The sequence below is a fragment of the Brachycentrus maculatus genome, unplaced genomic scaffold (assembly GCF_059751285.1).
Source record: "Brachycentrus maculatus isolate JH-2025_06_01 unplaced genomic scaffold, ASM5975128v1 h1tg000130l, whole genome shotgun sequence".
Lineage (NCBI taxonomy): Eukaryota > Metazoa > Arthropoda > Insecta > Trichoptera > Brachycentridae > Brachycentrus > Brachycentrus maculatus.
Window position 1 is genome coordinate 223,439 of NW_028280883.1, and position 22,986 is coordinate 246,424.

Sequence of the window (22,986 nt, forward strand, 5' to 3'; positions counted from 1 at the left end):
TATATATATATATATATATATATATATATATATATATATATATATATATATATATATATATATATATATATATATATATATATATATATACCTTCATGGATAACCATTTACGAATTGCTCTTTTATGTAAAGTTTTTTTTTTTAATGACTTTATAAATTATGCAAGCATGCTGTTTATTAAATAATAATCAAGTGGACAAAAATTTAATTATTTAATGATTAATATTTTATTTAGTTGCTTTAGTATTTATTTCATTCTGGTGTAGTATTGTCCTGACGAAGAGACGGTTACATCTCGAAACCGGTAGACAAAAATCTATGTGAATGGTTATATACTAACACTACTAACATTTTAGTAAAAAAAGTTAAAAAGTAAAAATAACTAAACACAAAGTAAATGCTTCAAATATTTAAAAAAAATAATAATAAATTGACGTGCGACTAAATGAAGGTTAAAACAGGCACTCAATAATAGAACTAACCTTATTCTGGTAGATTGATAAGTATTTACACAAGCAATCTCCCTTTTCCAGTGAGCAAATAACAGCTATACCATATTTGAGACTTGTTATTGCAACATATGTTCATTTAGGGGTTGATACTGAAATGCCACAAATACATGAGGGATGCATTAAAAGAAATATCCAATACAAAAAAGTAATATCTTACGAATTTGTATATAATAATTTTTCTATTTACTGTAACTGCGGACAGCTGGTAGAATTCCATATTGGATTGTTGGGTAATAAGTATATCCAAAATAAAACAAGGTTTGTTGGATTGAATTCTACATTTACATGTATATGTATGTAATACGTGACGCGTTTCGTCTTCTTAGGAAATTATCAAACACTAATGTTTGATTTAGGACATTATCAAACACTACTAAATTAAAAAACCAACTTAGGACATTATCAATGTTTTGAAACACGGAGTGTTTGATAATGTCCTAAGAAGATGAAACGCGTGACGTATTAACATATACATAAATAAATGTATAATTCAATCCAACAAACCTTGTTTTATTTTGGATATATTACCCAACAATAATATTTTTCCTTTCTCTTCCTTATTTTCATCAATTTGTTATTTATGTTAGTTTTAATGTTCAAGTACTATTGTCCGCCTCCGTGGTGTAATGGTCAGCGTGTTTAGCTACCGTGCTGGAGGTCTCTGAATGAAATGAGATCTCTGAGATGAATTTGCGTCAAAATGATTTTTTTTATTAAAAGATAAAAATGCGTGTTTTTATTATTTACACAAATATTTCAATTTCACAATATTTCTGTGTTCAATAGGTATCAAATTGAGGTAGAGTGGGTTCGACCCGAGAAACTTCGACTTGAGAGTTTGTGAGTTACGAAATAATAATAATAATAGTAACAATAAAACCCTTATCCGCACCCCAATAGTGCATAGGGCACTGTGTCATATTAACGCAGCGTTATCTTAATCGTTTACACATGAAGGAAAGGTGATCAGCCCTCCGCTTCAGGTACCAGTCCATGGTAATATTGAATAAATATTACAGTGAAAAAATCTCTTATATTTATTTTACCCCCCTTGGGAATCGAACCCGGGACCTCCAGAACGGTAGCCGAGCGAGCTGACCAATACACTACGGAGGCGGAGTTACGAAATAAAAGTTGTAAATTGTTGGCCAGTGTTATTACATAAAGAAAAAAGTATTTTAAAAAATAAAAATAAAAACTAACTAACTAACTAACCATCACGCCGCTTCCCCGCAGGGGTAGGCAGAGAGAATAGAGCGCCACACCACTCTGTCCTTGCAAACATTCTTCGCCTCTTCCACGTTCATGTATCTCCTCATACATACCCGCCGATTGTTACGACTCCTAACCTGACCACTTTCAAGTATTTGGCATACCTGATCGTGACATGTTTTTCTCGGTCTTCCTCTGCTTCTTTTCCCGCTAACATTCGCCTCATAAATTTGTTTTACCGTTCTTTCCTCACTCATTCGTTCTACATGTCCAAACCATCTCAACACACCTTTCTTAATTTTATCGATAATGATTATCTCAGCTTTGCATTCCTTCCTTATTTCACTATTCGTACATCTATCATACATCGTTTTGTCGTACATTCTTCTGAGAGATCGCATTTCGCAAAAAAAAAAATATATCACGCACTCACAAGTACAAACTGGTACATGTGTTATTAGCTTAACTACCATAAGGACCATAGAAGTATAAAGGACTTCTGATCCTTTGATTTCCCCTCCAATAACGAGTTCATCCTTAAGCCTTGTTTGCTCAGCGATTTAAAAACAATTATCGCAAGCCGTCGGAAGGGAATCAACCCTCAATAAAATGGGCGCATGAAAGTAGGTATCTACTTCAAAACGTGTCTATATATAATATTTGAACTGAATGCTCGCGTTTTTTATTCAAATATTAGTAATAGAATTACTTACAGGGTTTTTCGCTTCAAGTATTTAATTATGCAAAGTACTAGATATACTTACCAGTCTGATGATGTCGGTAACGACGAAACCCGGTCGCTGGTCAAATAAAAAAAGTGGAAAAGCTAAAAATATTGGTTTTAATCTAATAATAAATTAAAAATGCAATTCCATCACGAAGTGTCAGTGGATAATATAAATCTACTAGATATACTTGTTTGTTTCAACCCTCATCCGTACTCGATGGTGCATAAGGCACTGCATCATATAAACGCAGTATTATATTGATCGTTAACATATGAAGGAAAGGTGATCAGCCCTCTGCAATAAATAATCATAATAATTTGGATAAAATGCATAGCGCCATTATTGTAAAATACTTCCTCAAGAGCGCTTATAAAGACATGGATAATAATAATAATTATAATAGGATGATGACGATAATTATACACAAAAAATTAATAGATTAAAACGTTATTGTATTGATGCAGTGTTATCTCGATCGTTACTTACATGAAGGCAAGGTGATCACTCCTGCGCTTCAGGGACCAGTGCAGATTGAAAAAAAAATTCTAATCTAAAGTCACCAATATTTATTTTCACCCACCCTAAGAATCGAACCCGGTACCTCCAGTACGGTAGCTGAGCGTGCTGACCATTACAATATAGAGGCATAAAGGAATTATAGAGGTGGCTAGATCTGAAATACATCGCATCATTCGGCCATGATGTATTTGATTGCATGTCATAAACAATTTTCTTTATTTTAGATTTATAAATAAATATCGTAAAACGTGCCCTCGGCACGGGAAAACTCAACGAAAGCAGATTTGTTTAAAATGGTATATACCTACGTCAAAATATTAGAAATTCGTCATTTTCACTTATAAATATCCCGATGTATATGGGTGGGAAAAATATTACAAAAGGGGTGCAGATTTTAAAGAAAACTAGACGGTTGGAAATGAGATATTAGTATCGATTAGATCACGGGTAAATAAAACATGATCAAAGAGTCTATTGAGGCTCTTAACAATGTTTTTTATCAATTGTCAACCGACAGATACTTGAAACTAACCACTTCAATTTTTTTAATGATAATTTCCAATATACAGCAGGAATACAAGATATAAATCAAGAACTCAATTTCGTAATTCCGGTAGCTTAAAGCTATACAAAAACAAATTTGTTCGAGTATTTGTGTAATCTCCATGTATTCGAAATTCCGAATTCGGAAACTCGATGTGTGTGGTAAGGCTTAATTATATGCAAATACATACAGGTAAATACACTTATCTACATTCTTCACAAATGCGATGAGTAGGTACCTACCGGAATTTGAAAGTTTATTTGTGTATTGTCACTGTATAAATCCGTTCTCGCCATAAAAATTAAAAATATTTTTTATATAAAATAGGTAAAACTCTGTCCCAATCCTTATAAAAAAATACTTTTTAAAAAAAATATACAGCTACAAATCAGGGGTGGGCTGCCAATTTTTTAACAATGGGCTCGCGGGTGTTGTGTGTAGGGAAGGGTGGGGGGAGGAGGGAGGTGTATAATTTTGTTTTAACTATCTGAAATACTAAATAATTGAAAATAATAAAAACACTTAATATTCACATCAAACGACAAAATAAAGATGACTTATTTTTTTAACGTCATTTTGGTTATTTTTTATTATCCTGAAATCAAATCCACCACCCAAAATTATTTTCATTAATTTTTTAGGTCAAATGAAAACCCTTTCCGGGCCCCAAAATTTAAAAAAAATTTAGGTAGACAGTTACATTCCAATGGGAAAAAATATTTTGTCCTCTGCTCCACATACTGTTGTAATAGATACGAGTGACAAAAATGTAAGCTTGAAATTTAAATATATAAGACTAATGATGAAAAAAATGTGGAATAACATCCGACATCGGACCTAAAAGCAAAAAAATCGATGTCGAATGAGATTCAACATTGGACCAGTAAGGGTAAGGATTAAAATTTCTCGTTTTACATATATACATAATTAAAATGTCAATATTATGAAGAAGGTATGTATTTCATAACCAACATTTATTTATTTCATTGTACAATTTTAGACAACGTAGGCAAATTTTTGTTCATGTGGCAATACTAAACTTTGAACTGTCTCGCGAATGTCAAATGGTAACTGGCAGTGACTGGATTTTTTTATCTGGGTACATAATTTGTGAATTGGATAATGTGGAATACGGAATAATATATAATCATTGGACTGGATATTCTCCTGAACTAAATATAAATTTTATACATTTTTAATTTTTTAAAGTCTGTAGCTGAAAGTTTGTGTACGTGACCCCGTAATATTTCTCGAAGTTAAGTCATTTTCTGTTGCAAAATTTAGCAAAAATGCCTGCCCGTTTTTTGGTTAGAAGCGTTCTTCGCAACCTGAACACTTCGGTTTATAAAAGTGACAATTTATGTAACAACATCGGGAAGTTTCATCGGAAGACGATATTTAGAAACGTCCATGACACGAAACCTTCGCTGAAAAAATCCGAGTAAGCATATAAATTGTGTTTTATTAATATTTAAAATTTTGCATATTTTTACTTTATAAACTGCTTTACTTAGTCATTGAAAAAAAATTACGGGTGTATGTTTCGTTGATTTTGTGGCCATGAGAAATATGGTTTTCGTCATCTATGCAGCGTGGATTTATTCACCCTTATATTTATTCAATTCGTTGTCCGCCTCCTTAGTGTAATGATCAGCACTCTCGGCTACCGTTCTGGAGGTCCCGGGTTCGATTCCCAGGGGGGTCAAATAAATATAAGTGATTTTTTCACTGTAATATTTATTCAATATTACCCTGGATTGGTACCTGAAGCGGAGGGCTGATCACCTTTCCTTCATGTGTAAACGATCAAGATAACACTGCGTTTATATGACGCAGTGCCCTATGCATCATTGGGGTGCGGATAAGGGTTTTATTATTATTATTATGTTTCGTTGATTTTGTGGCCATGAGAAATATTGTTTTCGTCATCTATGCAGCGTGAATTTATTCATCCTTATATTTATTCAATATTACCTTGACTTCATATCCATTCTTTATTTTAGTGCTTTCACACAAACATCATGGTTAGATTAACGCAGAGAACATCATAGTCTAAGCTTAACTCTAAGGTGCACAGTTTACACCCGCGCTGTGCCAGGCGGGTTTCCCGCAAGGTATCAGACCCGGTATCGAACCATCTGCGTCATATAAACGCAGTGTTATCTTGATCGTTTACACATGAAGGAAAGGTGATCAGCCCTCCGCTTCAGGTACCAGTCCAGGGTAATATTGAATAAATATTACAGTGAAAAAATCACTCATATTTATTTTACCCCCCCTGGGAATTGAACCCGGATCCTCCAGAACGGTAGCCGAGCGTGCTGACCATTACACTAAGGAGGCGGACGAAATTACTGCTAAATTACTATTACTAGTAGTAATAAATTAAACCCTGAAGAGGGCAACAGGTTGTTGCCGTAACTGGTTGGTTAATAAAAATGTGAGTGGATCAGAAAACAAAGTATTTTTATTTCTCGAAATAATATACTATTTATGAAATTAAAAATATATTGTAAAATATGATACGGTACCCCTTATACACAATCGGGTGCGGATAAGGGTTTGAAGATGCAGCATTAGACTTGGACACTCAATTTCCGGGATTGAATTGAATTTTTGCAAATACTCTATTCCAGGATCACCGTCACATTCATCCGGGCGAGCGGCGAGCGCATTCCCGTAAAGGCCAAGGTGGGGGACTCCCTGCTGGACACCGTGGTGGACTCCGGAATCGACCTGGAGGGCTACGGAGCCTGCGAAGGAACCCTCACCTGCTCAACTTGCCACGTGATATTGAAGAAGGAAGATTACGATAGGTGATGTGAATTGAATAAAAGCCGACTGTCCAAACTAACCTTGATTTTAAAAATCATCCCTTAGACTGATGAGTTTTAATGATGATTTTATTCATTACTTTTGTCCGCTTTCGTAGTGTAATGGTCAGCACGCTCGGCTACCGTTCTGGAGGTCCCGGGTTCCTCTCTTTTTTGGAGAGGCTTAGCGCAACTAAAATTATAAGATTGTATTAAGTAAAAATGTATTTTATTATTATTAAAACTCTTATCCGCACCCCGATGGTGCATAGGGCACTGCATCATATAAACGCAGTGTTATCTTGATTGTTAACCTTTTTTTTTAAATTTAAACTATTTAACAATATTCATAGAATTAACTCTTGATCATTTACCCATTCCTTTATTTTGCCTTTGTTCCAAATTTTATTTTGACCTCTAACCTCTGCTCGGCGTCATATAAACGCAGTGTTATCTTGATCGTTAACACAGGAAGGAAAGGTGATCAGCCCACCGCTTCACGTCCAGTCCAGGATAATATTGAATATCGTATTAAAGTGAAAAAATCACTTATATTTATGTGACCCCTCCCTGGGAATCGAACCCGGGACCTCCAGAACGGTAGCTGAGCGTGCTGACCATTACACTACGGAGGCGGACAAAATGTATAGAAATGTATAGAAATTGTATAAAAAATATTTAAAAAAAAATTAAAAATGTTTTAAAGCATCTCCCAGTATGTCTGTCAACAAGACACACAAGGTAGCTTGCAAAATATAAATTTTTAAATATGTTTAAAATTGTGAAATAAATAAATGCATACAATTTATGTTTATAAAAATAAATGTGAAAAATTATGAATAATTTCACAGACTAAGAGACTCCTAAACACATGATTTTAAAATATGTGTGTTTATATTTTGACCAGTTATTTTATTAACAGCATTTTGAATATGCTGATACACAATCAAAATATGGTAATAAATATTTTTGTTGTATTTTCAGATTACCGGAAAAACCGGTGGACGAAGAGTTAGATATGCTGGACCTCGCTCACGGGCTGACGGATACGTCCCGTCTGGGTTGCCAGATCACCCTCACCGAAGACTTGGACGGCCTGGAAGTCCACGTACCGGCTTCCATCAACGACGCGAGATCTTAGATAGTATAATAATAGAGAAATATGGCGGCCAGTCATATTATAGGTCTAAAATTGAGATGGAACATCTATCATTCATAACCTTCCCCTCCCGGTGATATGTATTTACTACAATTCGGACTTTTAAAATGGGAATATCAATATAAAATATAATAGATACGGGCTCAAAATTTTTATACTACTAACCATCACGCCGCTTCCCCGCAGGGGCAGGCAGAGAGAATAGAGCGCCACACCACTCTGTCCTTGCAAACATTCTTCGCCTCCTCCACGTTCATGCATCTCCTCATACATACCCGCCGATTGTTACGACTCCTAACCTGACCACTTTCAAGTATCTGGCATACCTGATCGTGCCATGTTTTTCTCGGTCTTCCTCTGCTTCTTTTCCCACTAACATTCGCCTCATTAAAAATTATATTCATCCGTAATATTATCATGTATTACATGAAAGTATTGTAATATAAAGTTATTCGTTTGCAGCGAGGGAACTAAATAATTTGTGGAAAAATCGAGGATAAAATCACCAATACAGAAGTGTGTGCGCGCGTGGCGTGCTTTGTACCGATACGCGCATGTCGTAACGTGTTGACTGCATTAGTAGTCTGCAGATTGTCTTACGCAGCGGCCATGTCATTACGTCAGCTATCGCGGTACTTTCGATGTATTTTTTCCCCTTTTTTAGCTCCTTACCAGAGCAAACATTACAAAATTGTCACATTTCAACTTCAACTTCTTCATCTTCAAACCCTTATCCGCACCCCAATGATGCATAGGGCACTGCATCATACAAACACAGTGTTATCTTGATCATTAACACATGAAGGAAAGGTGATCAGCCCTCCGCTACAGGTACCAGCCAGAGTGAATAAACATTAGAGTGAAAAAATCACTTATATTTATTTGAACCCGGGACCTCCAAAATGGTAGCCGAGCGTGCTGACCATTGTACTACGGAGGCGGATTGGTACTTGTAATTATATTATATTGTGAAATGCAAGAAAAATCAATATGAAATGAAAAAAAAGCTAAACTGGCAGTACACAATGGAGTCGTGGTAACAACCTTTATGTATGGAAGTGAAACATGGAGTAAAATAAAAGCAACATTTAGGAATATACACATTTTTCCCGTTTTTGAATCACATTTTCATATGGTGTACAAAATACATATCACCGGTGCACGCCGAAGTTTTTAGCACCGTAAGGGAAGGGTTAATATAAATAGATCTATAATTCAAATAGATGTTTCATTTCAAGTTGAGAAACCTATAAATTTATCAATCATCTAATTAAGCATGTATATGATTTACCGCGTGATAAGTATCGTGAACTATTCTGATCACCCTATATAAATAAATACCACATCATCTACCTCTTAAAAGTATGGACGAACTATATCACGTCTTTTAGAGTGAGATCCTGCAAACTTAACTGTAATGAGTTAATTAACTGACTAACAATAGAGAATAGAACGCCACACCAATCTGTCTTTACAATCATCGCCTCTCTCACATTCATGCATCTCTTCGTACATGCCCGTTAATTATTCCGACTCCTGACCTGACCACGCAGACTTGCGTTACACATAACTTTCTTCTTATTGAGCTACTCCACGCTGAAGGTTGGTAGTTTTTACTCTGTCTGTAGCCGCTCTTAATAAATTGTTGTCGGGCGGTTTTGTTCATCAACCCCGACCCTAATTATACTCTGGCAGTCTGCCGCCCGACCCTCAGTATTCTAATCACAAGTAACCGCAACACCCAATTCCCATTTGTACAATGTTTGCAAGCGTCTCCCGCTCTCTACCAACAGTATGGAAAAGGACCCTAATTATACTCTGGCAGTCTGCCGCCCGACCCTCAGTATACTAATCACAAGTAGCCGCAACACCTAATTCCCATCTGTACAATGTTTTTTGTCGTCTTTCGTACTCTACCTATTGGTAGAACGCTGATAAGCGTCTCCCACTCTCTACCAACAGTATTTAAATGACGCTTTTAAGCGTTTCCCGCAAATAATGTGTTAACAGAGGCTCAGTGCTACAGTGGAACCACACTCCCAAGCTGCCAAACCAGGATATACGCCTTCTTCCTATGCTGCGTGTACCTTCCACGCCGCAATTTTTTTTTAATAATATTTTTTATTATTAGATTGCAAAGCTAGACTTTTTTCCCTCTTAATTTATAAAACCGAGCTAACCTCTAAAATACTCTGAATTTTGGGTCTCTCGTAGAATCCTTGTCAGTCGGGGGGGGGGGGGGGGGGAGTGTTCATCCCAGATAACATAACATTACACAATTGTAGTGTATTTTTGTGTATTTTTGTGCACATGTGGTGTTGTATGGTGGGCTACATTTTGCCTAGAATTTTCACTCATGAATTACATGAAATTATAGTAACTTTAAACATAAAGAGTAAATCCACTCACAATAAGGCATAGGCTATGAAACTTATAAAGTTGAAGCCTGAGTAGGGAGATGATAAACGGTTTTGCATAAGCCGTAGCTAGATTTCAGAGTCACTTGGACGTTAGGTAATTCAAAAAAAAATGGTGGGCTACATTTTTTATTGTACCATTCCCATCACTGGAATGTTGCCGGATAAAGACAGGTCTCCCGCGGCATTGAATATATGGCCATTTTTAAGACTGGCTTCTTCTTCTTTTTCTTTTTGTAGATCCTAGGGATCTGTTTGTGCCTCCGCATGTCACTCTTGGGATGTCGACTCCCAGCTGTCTTTCCATCTTTTCGGAGGTCTGCCTGGGGGTCTGCGTTCTTCAGGGTTGCCTTGGAGGGCGATACGTGGAAGTCTGTCTTCTGACATTGTGTTTATATGTTCCTTCCAGTATCGCCTTCGTTGTGGTCCCCACCTCACAATATCCTCCGTCTTACACATGCTCCGAATGTCGTTATTTCTTACTCGGTCTCGCAATGTGTTTCCGGTTATGGATCGGAGAGTCTTCATCTCGGAGGTTCCAAGTCGAGATTTTGTTCTGGAAGTATCTGCTCTTGCCTCAATCCCATAAGTGGCTATTGGTCGAACACATGTTTTGTATATTTACATTTTACTTTATATTCTCATGTGTTTGTTCTTCATAAGACTGGCAAGAATTTTAAATCAAACACTGGACATTTTGAAATTAATTTTTAATAAAAGACGCCAATTTTTTCAATTTTAGAGCCAATTTTTCTTAAGAAAATTGTGTCTTATATATAGTCTGTAAAGTACGGTAAGCGTTAATTTTTATAAAATTATGATTTGAGATATCGAACAAAAGAAATTGTACAAAGAAGGTCACGCAACGAAACTCGGTTATTTAGTTTGATTACCTTATTTAATATTAGCGACCGACTTTTGCTTTGAAACTGGTCACCAGGCATCTTTCATATTAAGTTTTTCATGAATATTATTAAGTGGAACAGTTATTATACACTTTTGGGACTTTAGTTACATCATTGTACACTTACTCCTTGTGTCGCACAGACAGCGTCTGTCCAACACACCGCTAGACTGTGTATAGGTGTGGATGTGACTTTTCCGCTCCGTCGCTCTCGGGGTCGTAAATCCCGAAAGTTATGAGCTGTAGGTCCGTGTAATCGATTCGTAGTCCAGTGGGTGTAGCGATGGTCAAGTCCCAGAAGATTCCGAAATCGAAGTAGTAGCGCGGGGTCGGTGAGGATCACAGTAAAACGCAGAGCTCGGTGTGAGTGGAATGCTTTATTCATAAAATGGCACAGATATTTATATGTTCATAACCAGCGCGGTCCGTCGAAATCGACCGAGCGACAGAAATCTTCTCCCCCTACCCTAACCTGCGCCAGGCCGGCCGCTCGCAACGTAAATATCACGTGATAACGCAAATACGACATAAAAAACGCCGTGCGTGCCGCGCCTAGCGCATTCGGGATTCGGTGGTCATGGAGAGAAGTTCTCGTAGCGCTCGCCCGATTTCCCCGCTCACAACGTAAATACGGTCTTACGCACCACGTATAAGACGCTGCGCGCGCCGCGCCTAGCGCATTCTATATTTGATTGTCGTTGCGAGAGGACGTCGGTGCGCTCGCCCGATTTCCCCGTGACACGCTTACACATATTTAACTTAACACATATACTTTACTCAATCCATAAATATGGTCCATTTTAGGGCTGTGTGCTCAGCTGGTCCGTTACACTCCTATAGCTTATAATAAACCAAATAATTTAATTTATGAGATGTCAAAAAATAATATGAAAATAACTCCTATAATTGGAGATAATCCAGATTTTGTGAACAGGTATTTGGACACACTAAAAAGGTTGTAAATAAATCAACCGGTCAAATTATAAGCTAAAATAATAAAAATGAAAATGACATTTTCTGGCGTTTCTCGTGTGTGTGATTATAATCCAGGATTCGGACCTCACATACTAATAAAAGAGTTTCTGCTTTAAAAAAGCTTCTTTTCATCTCACCAATAGATGTCTCTAGTGAAGTTCTAGTGATTCAAGAATAATGTTTAAAAAATTGGTTCATATATATATATATATATAGAACTTCCAAGAATTTGAGTAGTGGTTGTCAACAATGGGTAGAATTGGTGAATGTTACACGTGTGTAAAGCGATCACTTAAACCAGCCTATGACGGTCGTCAGTCCCGTAAATGCTCAGACTTCTCATCTTTGATGAGATGTCAAAAAATAATATGTTTGGTTTTTTGTAAGAGACATTTAACAATAAATCGCTATTCAGTAAACAAAGCCTGGTGGGTGCGGGGTGCAGGGAAGCAAGTGCACTTGACTTGCACCCAGAAGGGCATCGTCGCGTGGACTAATGTTTAGTTATCTAGGGTTGAATTTATTCTCATTTTACAGGTGTTTTTTTTTATTTTTTAAAAAAAAAATAAAAAAAATTGTTTTTATTATTTACACAAATATTTCATTTTCATACTACATATTTCTGTGAGCCTAAGCGGCTCATTATTTGAAATAGGTATTGTATTGTTGCTAAGAGAAGTTATTTTGTTGGATTGTATAGAATAAACCTATGTATATACAAATATTATACATATTTAAATATTATGATTATATAAAACAGTTATATTGTTACTCATTGTTTGTTAAAATACTACTTATTATGTTCAAACAAAAATGAATTTAATAAAATATTTTTATATTTTTTAATTGTTTTTTCTTTCTTTTAAAACCTGATATAACTCCCTCAGTATTTACGGGATAATTATTATGTTACCACATTGTTGTCGGACAGTTTTGTTCATTAACCCCGACCCTAATTATACTCTGGCAGTCTGCCGCCCGACCCTCAGTATACTAATCACAAGTAGCCGCAACACCCAATTCCCATCTGTACAATGTTTGCAGGCGTCTCTCGCGCTCTACCTAAAGTAAGCAAATAGAACGCTCGCAAGCGTCTCCCGCTCTCTACCAACAGTATGGAAAAGGACCCTAATTATACTCTGGCAGTCTGCCGCCCGACCCTCAGTATACTAATCACAAGTAGCCGCAACACCCAATTCCCATCTGTACAATGTTTGCAGGCGTCTCTCGCGCTCTACCTAAAGTAAGCAAATAGAACGCTCGCAAGCGTCTCCCGCTCTCTACCAACAGTATGGAAAAGGACCCTAATTATACTCTGGCAGTCTGCCGCCCGACCCTCAGTATACTAATCACAAGTAGCCGCAACACCCAATTCCCATCTGTACAATGTTTGCAGGCGTCTCTCGCGCTCTACCTAAAGTAAGCAAATAGAACGCTCGCAAGCGTCTCCCGCTCTCTACCGACAGTATGGAAAAGGACCCTAATTATACTCTGGCAGTCTGCCGCCCGACCCTCAGTATACTAATCACAAGTAGCCGCAACACCCGATTCCCATCTGTACAATGTTTGCAGGCGTCTCTCGCGCTCTACCTAAAGTAAGCAAATAGAACGCTCGCAAGCGTCTCTCGCTCTCTACCGACAGTATGGAAAAGGACCCTAATTATACTCTGGCAGTCTGCCGCCCGACCCTCAGTATACTAATCACAAGTAGCCGCAACACCCGATTCCCATCTGTACAATGTTTGCAGGCGTCTTTCGCGCTCTACCAAAAGTAAGCAAATAGCACGCTTATAAGCACTGTAAAAAGAACTCCACCGACAAGACACACAAGGTGGCTTGGTGGTTCTCTGCAAAAAAATTAATATGTCAAATGTGTTTATAATTGTTCTTTAAATAAATGTTTACAATTTATGTAAATAAATTGAATAATATAAATATTTTTCAATTCAATATTCATTTATTTCACCTGAAAAATTATATAAAAACATGGTTCCCAACCCATGCCTAGTGTTTATAATAATTTTGTCTTGCCTCCCACCAGTTTGAAGATGTCGGTAACGACGAAACCCAGTCACTGGTCAAATGAAATAAAAGTGGGAAAAAATTAAATAATTCTTGTTTTATTACGTTATATTTGTATTAATTCTTGATTTTTTATTATTTTTATTATTATTTGAAGTCCTAGACTTCACGTAAAATAATAAATGGAGAACCCTAATTGATATCTCCCATTACAAATACAATACAATAGTAATACTATGAACAATACTGAATCATGCTTTGTTATATGGCTAATTAAAAATTTAACAGGGAAAAAATCATGTTTATCCAATAACTATTGTTAGTAAACTATTGTTTGTGACATTGGATTCACATCAGTTGGAAAACAGACATGCACGCGGCCGGACTGTTTCTCTTGATGTGCGCAGTGGATGTACAAACAAAAGGGGTAACTAAAATATTGTAGTCGTACAGGAGAAAGTGACCAACTAACAAAACGTAAAATGTTCAGGGGGGCCATTTAAGTCACTTTTGCTTGGCAAGAAAATAAACATCAATGCAGTTAGTCATTTTTAACAAGTCAATATATTATACTTCCAAGTTGAAAATCCTTTGGGATTTTTTCAAGGCAATATTAAGCTAGTAAGATATCAAATAGTCAATGACCATGTTTTTGTAAAAAAAATGCACTTGGTCACTTTCTCCTGTATGACTACGATATGCACAGACCTTTTTTGAAGGCGTTAGTTTTTAAAATTATCTTTTTCTTCTTCTACTTGATGTAGGCCTCGTGGCCTGTTTTTAAGAGGGATTAGCCTCCTGCGATGTGGATTCCCAGCTGTCAATCCGTCTCTTTGGTGGTCTGCCTTGTGCAGTGCAATGTGGGGGAGTCTGGATGGTTCCATTCTCCTCACACGAGCATACCATTGTCTCCTTCGTTGCCTTCCCAACCTAACGACATCTTCCATCTCGCATATCTCCCTTATCCTGGTGTTCCTTATTCTGCCTCGTAGACTCTTACCAGATATGCTCCTTGGAGTCTTCATTTCTGACACTCTTAGCGCGTTTTTTGTCACTGCAGTGTCCGCTTTGCATTCGACCACATATGTCATGATGAGACTCTTGCCAGATATTTTTCCAAATTCTTCATTTCTAACACTCTTTCTTAGCTGGTTTTACGTGACTACGGTGTCCACTCTGCTTTCAATCCCATAATTTATTTTATTTGTTCGGGGATTGTACAGCTTTAAAAAAGTATAAAATAAAAATAGTTGTATTAACAATAATAAACTCCATTACATTAACAAAAATAGTAACATTAATAAAAATAAAGCCAATTAAACAATTCCACATTTATGTTATAATAACTAAAAACATTAAGAGATAAAAAATAAAAGAGAGTGGGAGTGTGTATGTGAGGAAGGGAGTAAAAGGGTAAGGGTATGGTATAAAAAATTGAATTTGCAGGAAGAAAAGGAAAAGGAGAGGAATTAATCAATCAATATGTCAGGGATGGCGAACTTATGGCACTCGAGATTATTTTGCATGGCACGCGAAATGAAGAAAAAAAAGTGATAATATATATTTTTTAAAGTTTAATCTTACAGACGAAAGTACTACTGCTTGTATTCTATTAAAAACTACCAACTATGAATCTGATATAAAACATTTGGCATCTATTCAACAACAAAAATCTCAATAACAATGAAGTTACAGTTCTACATTTTTTCTTTCGCCCTGGAACGCATTAACGTATTTTATTGCAAAAATTTAAAGATATAAACCAATTCTGTAGAGGGTGGGTGCCTAACACATATGGTTAAGGTTTTATTAATATGTATATAAATATATATGTGTGATCGAATTTACGCGCAATGTGATCGCTCTAAGAGCGCTTGTGCACTACAGGAAATGTACCATCTGGCAGTCCATTTTTTTTAAAAGAAAAGCGACTACAACAGTTTAGCATGATCGAATTTACATGCACCGTGATCACGCACCGATCCGAAGAAAAAAAGACAAAAGCACAAGCTAATTATCCGTTTTATCATGCTAATTGAAGTGCCGGACGGTAAAATTCCGTATAGTGCACAGATGCCCTAAGCCTTGTGATTTTATTCCAGCGTAAAGTCTTACTGGATTGGGAAAAATTCACTTCTTGTCCGGGTTTCGAGAACAAAGAGATAAATGTGACAACTGTGCAGGTGAAAAGAGACGCAGACACGAGCATTGCTCTCAAAGGAACAGCACAACTTTATGTGGATATTCTTCATGGCCCCTTCAAGGTAAGCCTACTAATGCTTATGAACCATATACTTAACACATTGTCAGTAGTTTTTTTTTATCAATCCTGACTCTAATTGTACTCTGGCAGTCTGTATACTATGACCCTCAGTATACTATTCACAAGTAACCGCAAACCCGTTTTCCATCTGTACAAGGGTTTTTGGCATCTTAACAGCCACTACAAAGTCATACATAGTCAATTACCCTTCCCTTACCAAAAACTTCCACGCACTCCGTACACCATATGAAAATATGATTTAAAAAACTCCTAAATGTTGTTTTTATTGTGCATTGCGTAGCGAATACGTCAACTCCGAATGAAAACCTGTGAGCTACGAATGGAATCGCCCAAAAACTGTATGAAGCAAAATAAATAATTATAAAAAAAAATATATGGAATGATTTTACCGAATCAATTGATAATTATTGAAGTTTTGCGCTTTAGGTGACTATGCAGGTGGACCGCATGATGAACGGAGCATCTCTACCGCTGATCAGCTATGATATACCCGATATTTGCGAAAAGTTAAGACAGAAGGGTTCCAGTTGGGAGCCATACGTGACCAGTTTGAGACCAATGCCCCCGGAGAAGTGCCCCCTTTACAAGGTACACTCATTCCTCTGAGAGGCTATCGATAGTTATTGTAATTGGTCTGGCAACACTGCGTCTGTCCCTCAGTTTCTGCTCATGGCCAAATCAGATACAGTGGAATCTCGGTATACGTCCTTGATTCGTTCCAGATCATGAGACTCATACCAAATAGGATGTATCCCGAACATATTTTTCCCATAAGAAATAAAAGGAAAATGATAAAAATCCGTTCCCATAAAAAATCTTTTTTTTTTGGCATATTATATATTGACGTGGATGTATAAAATAATTTAAACGCTGCTTAGTACTAAAATACATCAATGTGTAATTTGGATTGAAACAATGATAAATTGAAACAAAAAGTTTAACTAAATTTATAATACATATAACTAAATAAAGATAGCATAAAGTTTACAACATTTTGAGTGTGTCCAAATACTTGTTCACAAATCTGGATTATATCCAATTATATATATTTTTCATATTATTTTTTGACATCTCATCAAAGATGATGAAGAAGATTTTCTGGCGTTTCTCATGTGTGTGATTATAATCCAGGATTCGGACCTCACATACTAATACAAGAGTTTCTGCTCAATAAATGCTTCTTTTCATCTCACCAATAGATGTCTGTAGTGAAGTTCTAGTGATTCAAGAACAAGGTTTCTAAATTGGTTCATATATATAGAACTTCCAAGAATTTGAGTAGTGTGGTTTTCAATGATGGGTAGAATTGGTGAATGTTACAGCCTATGACTGTCGTCAGCCCCGTAAATGCCCAGACTTCCATATTCTTCATCATCTTTGATGAGATGTCAAAAAATTATATGAAAAATAACTCCTATAATTGGGGACCATCCAGATTTGTGAACAAATATTTGGACACACTCAAAATGTTGTAGAACAGATTTGCATTTAGAGGAATTTTTGTGCAATATTGGAAGTATATCTTTTTGTGAGGATTTCCACATATATTGTCTTAACTTCATTTGAAACATCTATCATTTTTATATGAAAGATGATGAAAATATACAAATCCAGGGCTTACAAACTGTTGATTATAAACAATTTGTTGCTAGTTCTATTTTGATACAATATATCGCTCACTCCTTTCAACAACGTCATATATAAAAATTTACCGCTACAGGGCAGAGTGTGTTGCTTTTGCATTTTGAAGAAAATGTATTGTTTGATTATTTTTTGTTAGTATACTAAATATTTTTCAAATGGAGAAAAAACCTTCATGTTTTACCTAAAAAGATCTGTTGCTGTATGAGGAGTGAGAGATATGATAACTATGATTTTCCTCCAGGCAGATTTTGACGTGAGTGGCGTGAGGGCGGATTTGGAGGCCATGAACCTTACTAAGGACCTGATTGGTGAATACACGGCCACTCTGGATTTATTTCGGCCAATGGATGAAGCGCGCCCGCCAATGTCACTCTTGGCCGCTCCCACCATGCGCTTTGGATGTTATCAGCTACAATTTAACATATATGCTGAATAAATTATTGAATAAATAACACATTAATAGGAGACCAGTTAGTTTAGTCTTATATCTGGAGTTAAGATAGACGGAATAGTGCAGTGGAATGGTTTCTAGCTGGCTAGTTGATTGGCACCTAACTACAGTATCTACTCAATGAATTAGGGCCACGCAGAATTTCACGCAATTTCTCAATTCAAACAGGAATAACTCAGAGAAAACCTTGAATAAAACAACATTGAATTTTATTTACACATGAACACTTTATTACGCTTAAATTATGCATATATTTTCATATAAATATAGTTAGTATTTAGTATTTCCACCTTTGGCAGAAATAACTGCCTCAATTCTTTTCGGCATACTTAAAATGCACTGTTTTATCATGTTTTTTATTTCTTCGTCTTCTGACCAAATTTTTTGAATATTTTTTTTTAGACAGTCTACTGTCGGATTTGGAAATGAGTATACCTTATTTTTTAACATGCTCCATACGTTTTCTATAGGATTAAGGTCCGGAGAATTTCCAGGCCAGGGGAGCAAAGGCAGATTTTTGTTAGACAAAAAATTTATTATTGATTTAGCCCGGTGGCAAGGTGCCCCATCCTGCATGAAGGTGTATGGACCTTCTGTTGGGTCGAGTGTATGGTAGAAGGGCAATAAAATTCGTTCGAGGACCTGCTTATAGGAATTTTGGTTCATTGTTCCTTCCACGAAAAACAACGGCCCAGGTAAATTGTTAATAATATATGACCATATCATTGTTGCAGGGGGGTGTTGGATAACTTTTACCACACAGGCCTCATTGTAACGTTCCATTGGTGTTCTCCTGACGAATCGACGGCTCTCTGTCACGGCTTCTAACCGGCACTCATCACTAAAGATGACCTGAAAAATAATGAAAATTTAAGTTTAATTCACATATATAAGTTTATTTACTAAAATGATATGTTGAAAATTCAATTTAAATAAATACCTTTTTCCAATCATCTACCGAGTAATTTCGATGAAGCCTGGCCCATTTTAATCGATACGCTTTCGTTCGTGGTGTCAATTTTGGTACTTTTACAGGGCGCCTGCATTTCAGATTTACTTCGTAAAGACGTCGCCTCAGGTTGATACCGATATATTTATACCCTCTTCTTCCAATTTTATTTTTAATGTTTTTGCTGATGCACTACGGTTTTCTAAGTCACTTTGAACGATTTTTCGATCAGTCCTCGGTGTTGTTTTTCTAATCCTACGACAGTTCTTTCGCCGATTGCTGGTGGCGGGTGACTGATTTTTTATTGATTTTGAAATTCTGTCCACTGTTTGACGAGAAACGTTTTCTTTTTTTGAAATTTCTCTATTATATAGTATTCCTAATTTCAGAAGCACTATAACACTAGACTTTTTTTCCTCAGAAATGTCTTTAATTTTTCCCATTTTGTCCTTTTCAAAAAAACCACTTGTGTTTACAAAAAAAATTTATACTTTATGAACTAAAATTAAAAATTAAGTTTTTTTCACAAGACACGATAACTATATAACCTCTCTGAACAAAACAACAACCAGAACTCAAGAAACTTCACTAATAAATGAGATAGGACTATTTTTTGAACTTTCAACTATCTGTCTACCTGTGACAATTAGGGACCTTTCTCAGAAAATGGGGTTGAAATTTTGTAAAGGCTTAAATAATCCAGGTATATTTTACATATTATTGAAGGTAATATACATGATATAAGATGTCAATAGAAAACTTAAAGTATTTATGTAAAATAAATATAATAATCCAAAAGATTTCAGAGTATTCAAAAAAATAGTGGGTGGCCCTAATTCATTGAGTAGATACTGTAATTCTGGTCAGTCAGTCCAGTCCGATGACAGTCCACAGTTCTTGCATCTAACTAGCTAGTGGACTGGCACCTAACTAACTCTGGTCAGTCAGTCTAGTCTGATGACAGTCCACTGCACCATTCTAGCATCTTACTGGCATTTAACTCCCGTTAGTAAGTCCAGTCCGATGACAGTCCACTGTACTATTCTATCATCTGACCAGTATCTAACTGGCTGGTGGACTGACTGAATCTAATTAACTCCAGTCAAGTAGTCAAATCCAATGATAGTCCACTGCACCATTCTGGCATATGACTGACTAGTTGACTGGCATCTAACTAACTCCGGCAAGTCAGTCCAGTCCGATGGCAGTCCACAGTTTTTGCATCTGACTGGCATCTAACTCACTCCGTTCAGTCAGTCTAGTTCGATGACAGTCCACTGCTATATTCTGGCATCTGACTGGCATCTAGCTAGCTAGTGGATTGGCATCTAACCAACTCTGGCTAGTCAGTCTAGTTTGATGACAGTCCACAGCTTTATTCTGGCATCTAGCTGACTAGTGGATTGGCATCTAATACCTCGGGCTAGTCAGTCCAGTCCGGTGACAGTCCACTGCGCCATTCTGGCTTCTGACCCAGTATCTAACAGGCTACGAATCTGATCGAAAACTCACTTTTACAAAAAGCTTTCTGCAATTTTTTATCACACGACTGCTTAGCTCAGGGGGTAATCTCCTGACCGAATATCAGAGAACCCAGGTTCAAATCCTTGAGCGGTTTCATGTGATGATGAGAATTCATACTGTCATATGAAGCATTCTCTCTTCGTTTGCTAAATTTCCCTTTAAATATAAAATAAATAAATTCTTAAAATATAATATGCAATAAAACTTCAAGTAATATTGTGAGTTGCTTTATTGTTTACATTTTCTTAAAAATAATATAAATTTTTCAGCTTATTCATACCCATGTTTCTCAACCTGAGTTTTATTTGTTCACCCCATGTCATTTTTATATGCGCCCCCCTATTGCACATCAATTTTATATGCGCCCTCCTTATTCCACATAAATTTTATATTTTTATCTAGATTTAACTAGATTGTTAACACATGAAGGAAAGGTGATCAGCCCTCCGCTTCAGGTACCAGTCCAGGGTAATATTGAATAAATATTAGAGTGAAAAAATCACTTTTATTTATTTGACCCCCCCCCCCAGGAATCGAACCCGGGACCTCCAGCATGGAAGCCGAGCATACTGACCATAACAGGAATATAGGTTTATATATATATATATATATATATATATATATATATATATATATATATATATATATATATATATATTTATTATCATTATTACTATATTACCACGGTAGAGGACTCCCGCGCAGACCACCAAAGAGATGGGTCGATAGCTGGGAATCGACATCGCAGGAGGCTAGTCCCTATTAAAAACAGGCCACAAGGCCTACACCAAGATGGAGAAGAAGAAGAAGAAGAAGAAGATTACTATATTATATATTTTGATGTGAAAAATGATGAAGTACATATGTTGCTTGAATATTAAAATTACTGCAAATTTGAAAGCATCCATAAAGTAATTTCACATTAAAGCAGCGCCATTTAATTGGCTATTATAATTATTATGTCTTTCCAGACATATGGATGCGGGCCAAGGAGGTATCTACGCATTCTATCCTCTCTACCGACCCCCATGTTGAGAAACTTAGGTATATGAGAAGCGGCTCTAAAACGTACCTATCGGATTAACTAAGCTCTATACATAATAGAATTCTTGTATGAATTTCATTTTAGAGCGTGTTGGGTAAAATAATGCTTACAAATACACGATGAAAGTGAAGTGAAACCTCTCATAACGAACATAGTTCGGTAATCTTACTCGTTACGCAAAACATTTTTTGTTTTGACTGACGCGGATGTCCTGGCTCACAAGTGAATATCGTGAAAAAGGGACTTGCCTTTTCTCTGTAACTCATTATGCAAAATGTCACTCGTTAACATGTTTACTGCGTTTAATATATCGCTCACTCCTTTCAAGAACGTCATAAATCAAAAATTGACAATTTACAGTTGTGCATTTCGGAATGCCTAGAAAATGTACTATATCCCAGCAAAAGCGGCATATTTTTAACTTAATATTTACCCGCTACAGGGCAGAAAGTGTTGTTTTTGCATTTTGAAGAAAAGGTATTGTTTAATTATTTTTTTAAATATACTTAATATTTTTCAAATAGAGAAAAAACATTCAGGTTTTCTCTAAAAAGATCTGTTGCACAGTAAAAAGTTCAATAAGTGGCTTGATATTTATTTTGAATACATTGTGTTATATTTTTAAACTTTAAAAACGTTCTCCTGAAAAATCAAGTTTTTTGATTTATGACGTTCTTGAAAGGAGTGAGCGATATCGCAAACATCAAAAATCAAGGGTAATACTGACAAAACATAAGTTTAAAAAACACTTAAATTATAATAAAAATATGAAATAATAAAAATTTTATTTTCCTAAACGCTAGTACACACTGTTCTCTTTATGTATGGCAATCAGGCGCAGGTCATGTTCACATTCATTTGGGACAAGAGGGTTAACATGAGTTATCAAGGAGACTAACGCCAAGTTACATATTAAATAAAAATAAAAATAAATAATTAATCAGGCGAATGTAGTTGGAAAAAGAAGCAGAGGACGACCGAGGAAAACTTGGCACAATCAGGTATGTCAAATACTTGAAAGCGGCCGGGTCAGAAGTCGTAATAATCGTCGGGTATGTATGAGGAGATGCATGAATGTAGAAGAGGCAAGGAATGTTTGCAAAGACAGAGTGGTGTGGCGTTCGATTCTCTCTGCCTACCCCTGCAGGAAAGCGGCGTGATGGTTAGTTAGTTAGTTAGTTAGTTACATATTAAATATATATTTTTTTATTCATTACATAATAATAAATAAAATATTATGTCAAGACTATAAGGGTATACTTTCAATAACGATATGATACTTTT

General features: G+C 36.3%; 2 protein-coding genes across 2 annotated transcripts; both read left to right on the top strand.

Moving 5' to 3' along the window:
- The first annotated feature begins 4,545 nt into the window (after positions 1-4,545).
- Fdx2 (Adrenodoxin-like protein 2, mitochondrial Ferredoxin 2) lies at positions 4,546-8,472 on the top strand. The gene is made up of 3 exons (XM_088260254.1): positions 4,546-4,956; positions 6,152-6,331; positions 7,313-8,472. The coding sequence occupies exons 1-3, from the start codon at positions 4,805-4,807 to the stop codon at positions 7,467-7,469; spliced, it is 489 nt and encodes a 162-aa protein (XP_088116380.1). The 5' UTR covers positions 4,546-4,804; the 3' UTR covers positions 7,470-8,472.
- A 4,265-nt stretch (positions 8,473-12,737) lies between these two features.
- LOC148309334 (uncharacterized) lies at positions 12,738-18,169 on the top strand. Its single transcript, XM_088260243.1, has 4 exons — positions 12,738-13,554; positions 15,908-16,069; positions 16,516-16,677; positions 17,975-18,169. Exons 1-4 carry the CDS (start codon positions 13,522-13,524, stop codon positions 18,167-18,169), a joined length of 552 nt encoding a protein of 183 aa, XP_088116369.1. The 5' UTR covers positions 12,738-13,521.
- Positions 18,170-22,986: the final 4,817 nt, after the last annotated feature.

Coding starts and splice junctions, on each gene's coding strand:
- Fdx2 (XM_088260254.1), top strand. CDS start 4,805: ATGCCTGCCCGTTTTTTGGTTAGAAGCGTTCTTCGCAACCTGAACACT. Junction 4,957..6,151: donor CCTTCGCTGAAAAAATCCGA/GTAAGCATATAA, acceptor ACTCTATTCCAG/GATCACCGTCACATTCATCC. Junction 6,332..7,312: donor AAGAAGGAAGATTACGATAG/GTGATGTGAATT, acceptor TTGTATTTTCAG/ATTACCGGAAAAACCGGTGG.
- LOC148309334 (XM_088260243.1), top strand. CDS start 13,522: ATGTTTGCAGGCGTCTTTCGCGCTCTACCAAAA. Junction 13,555..15,907: donor TCTTTCGCGCTCTACCAAAA/GTAAGCAAATAG, acceptor ATTTTATTCCAG/CGTAAAGTCTTACTGGATTG. Junction 16,678..17,974: donor AGAAGTGCCCCCTTTACAAG/GTACACTCATTC, acceptor ATTTTCCTCCAG/GCAGATTTTGACGTGAGTGG.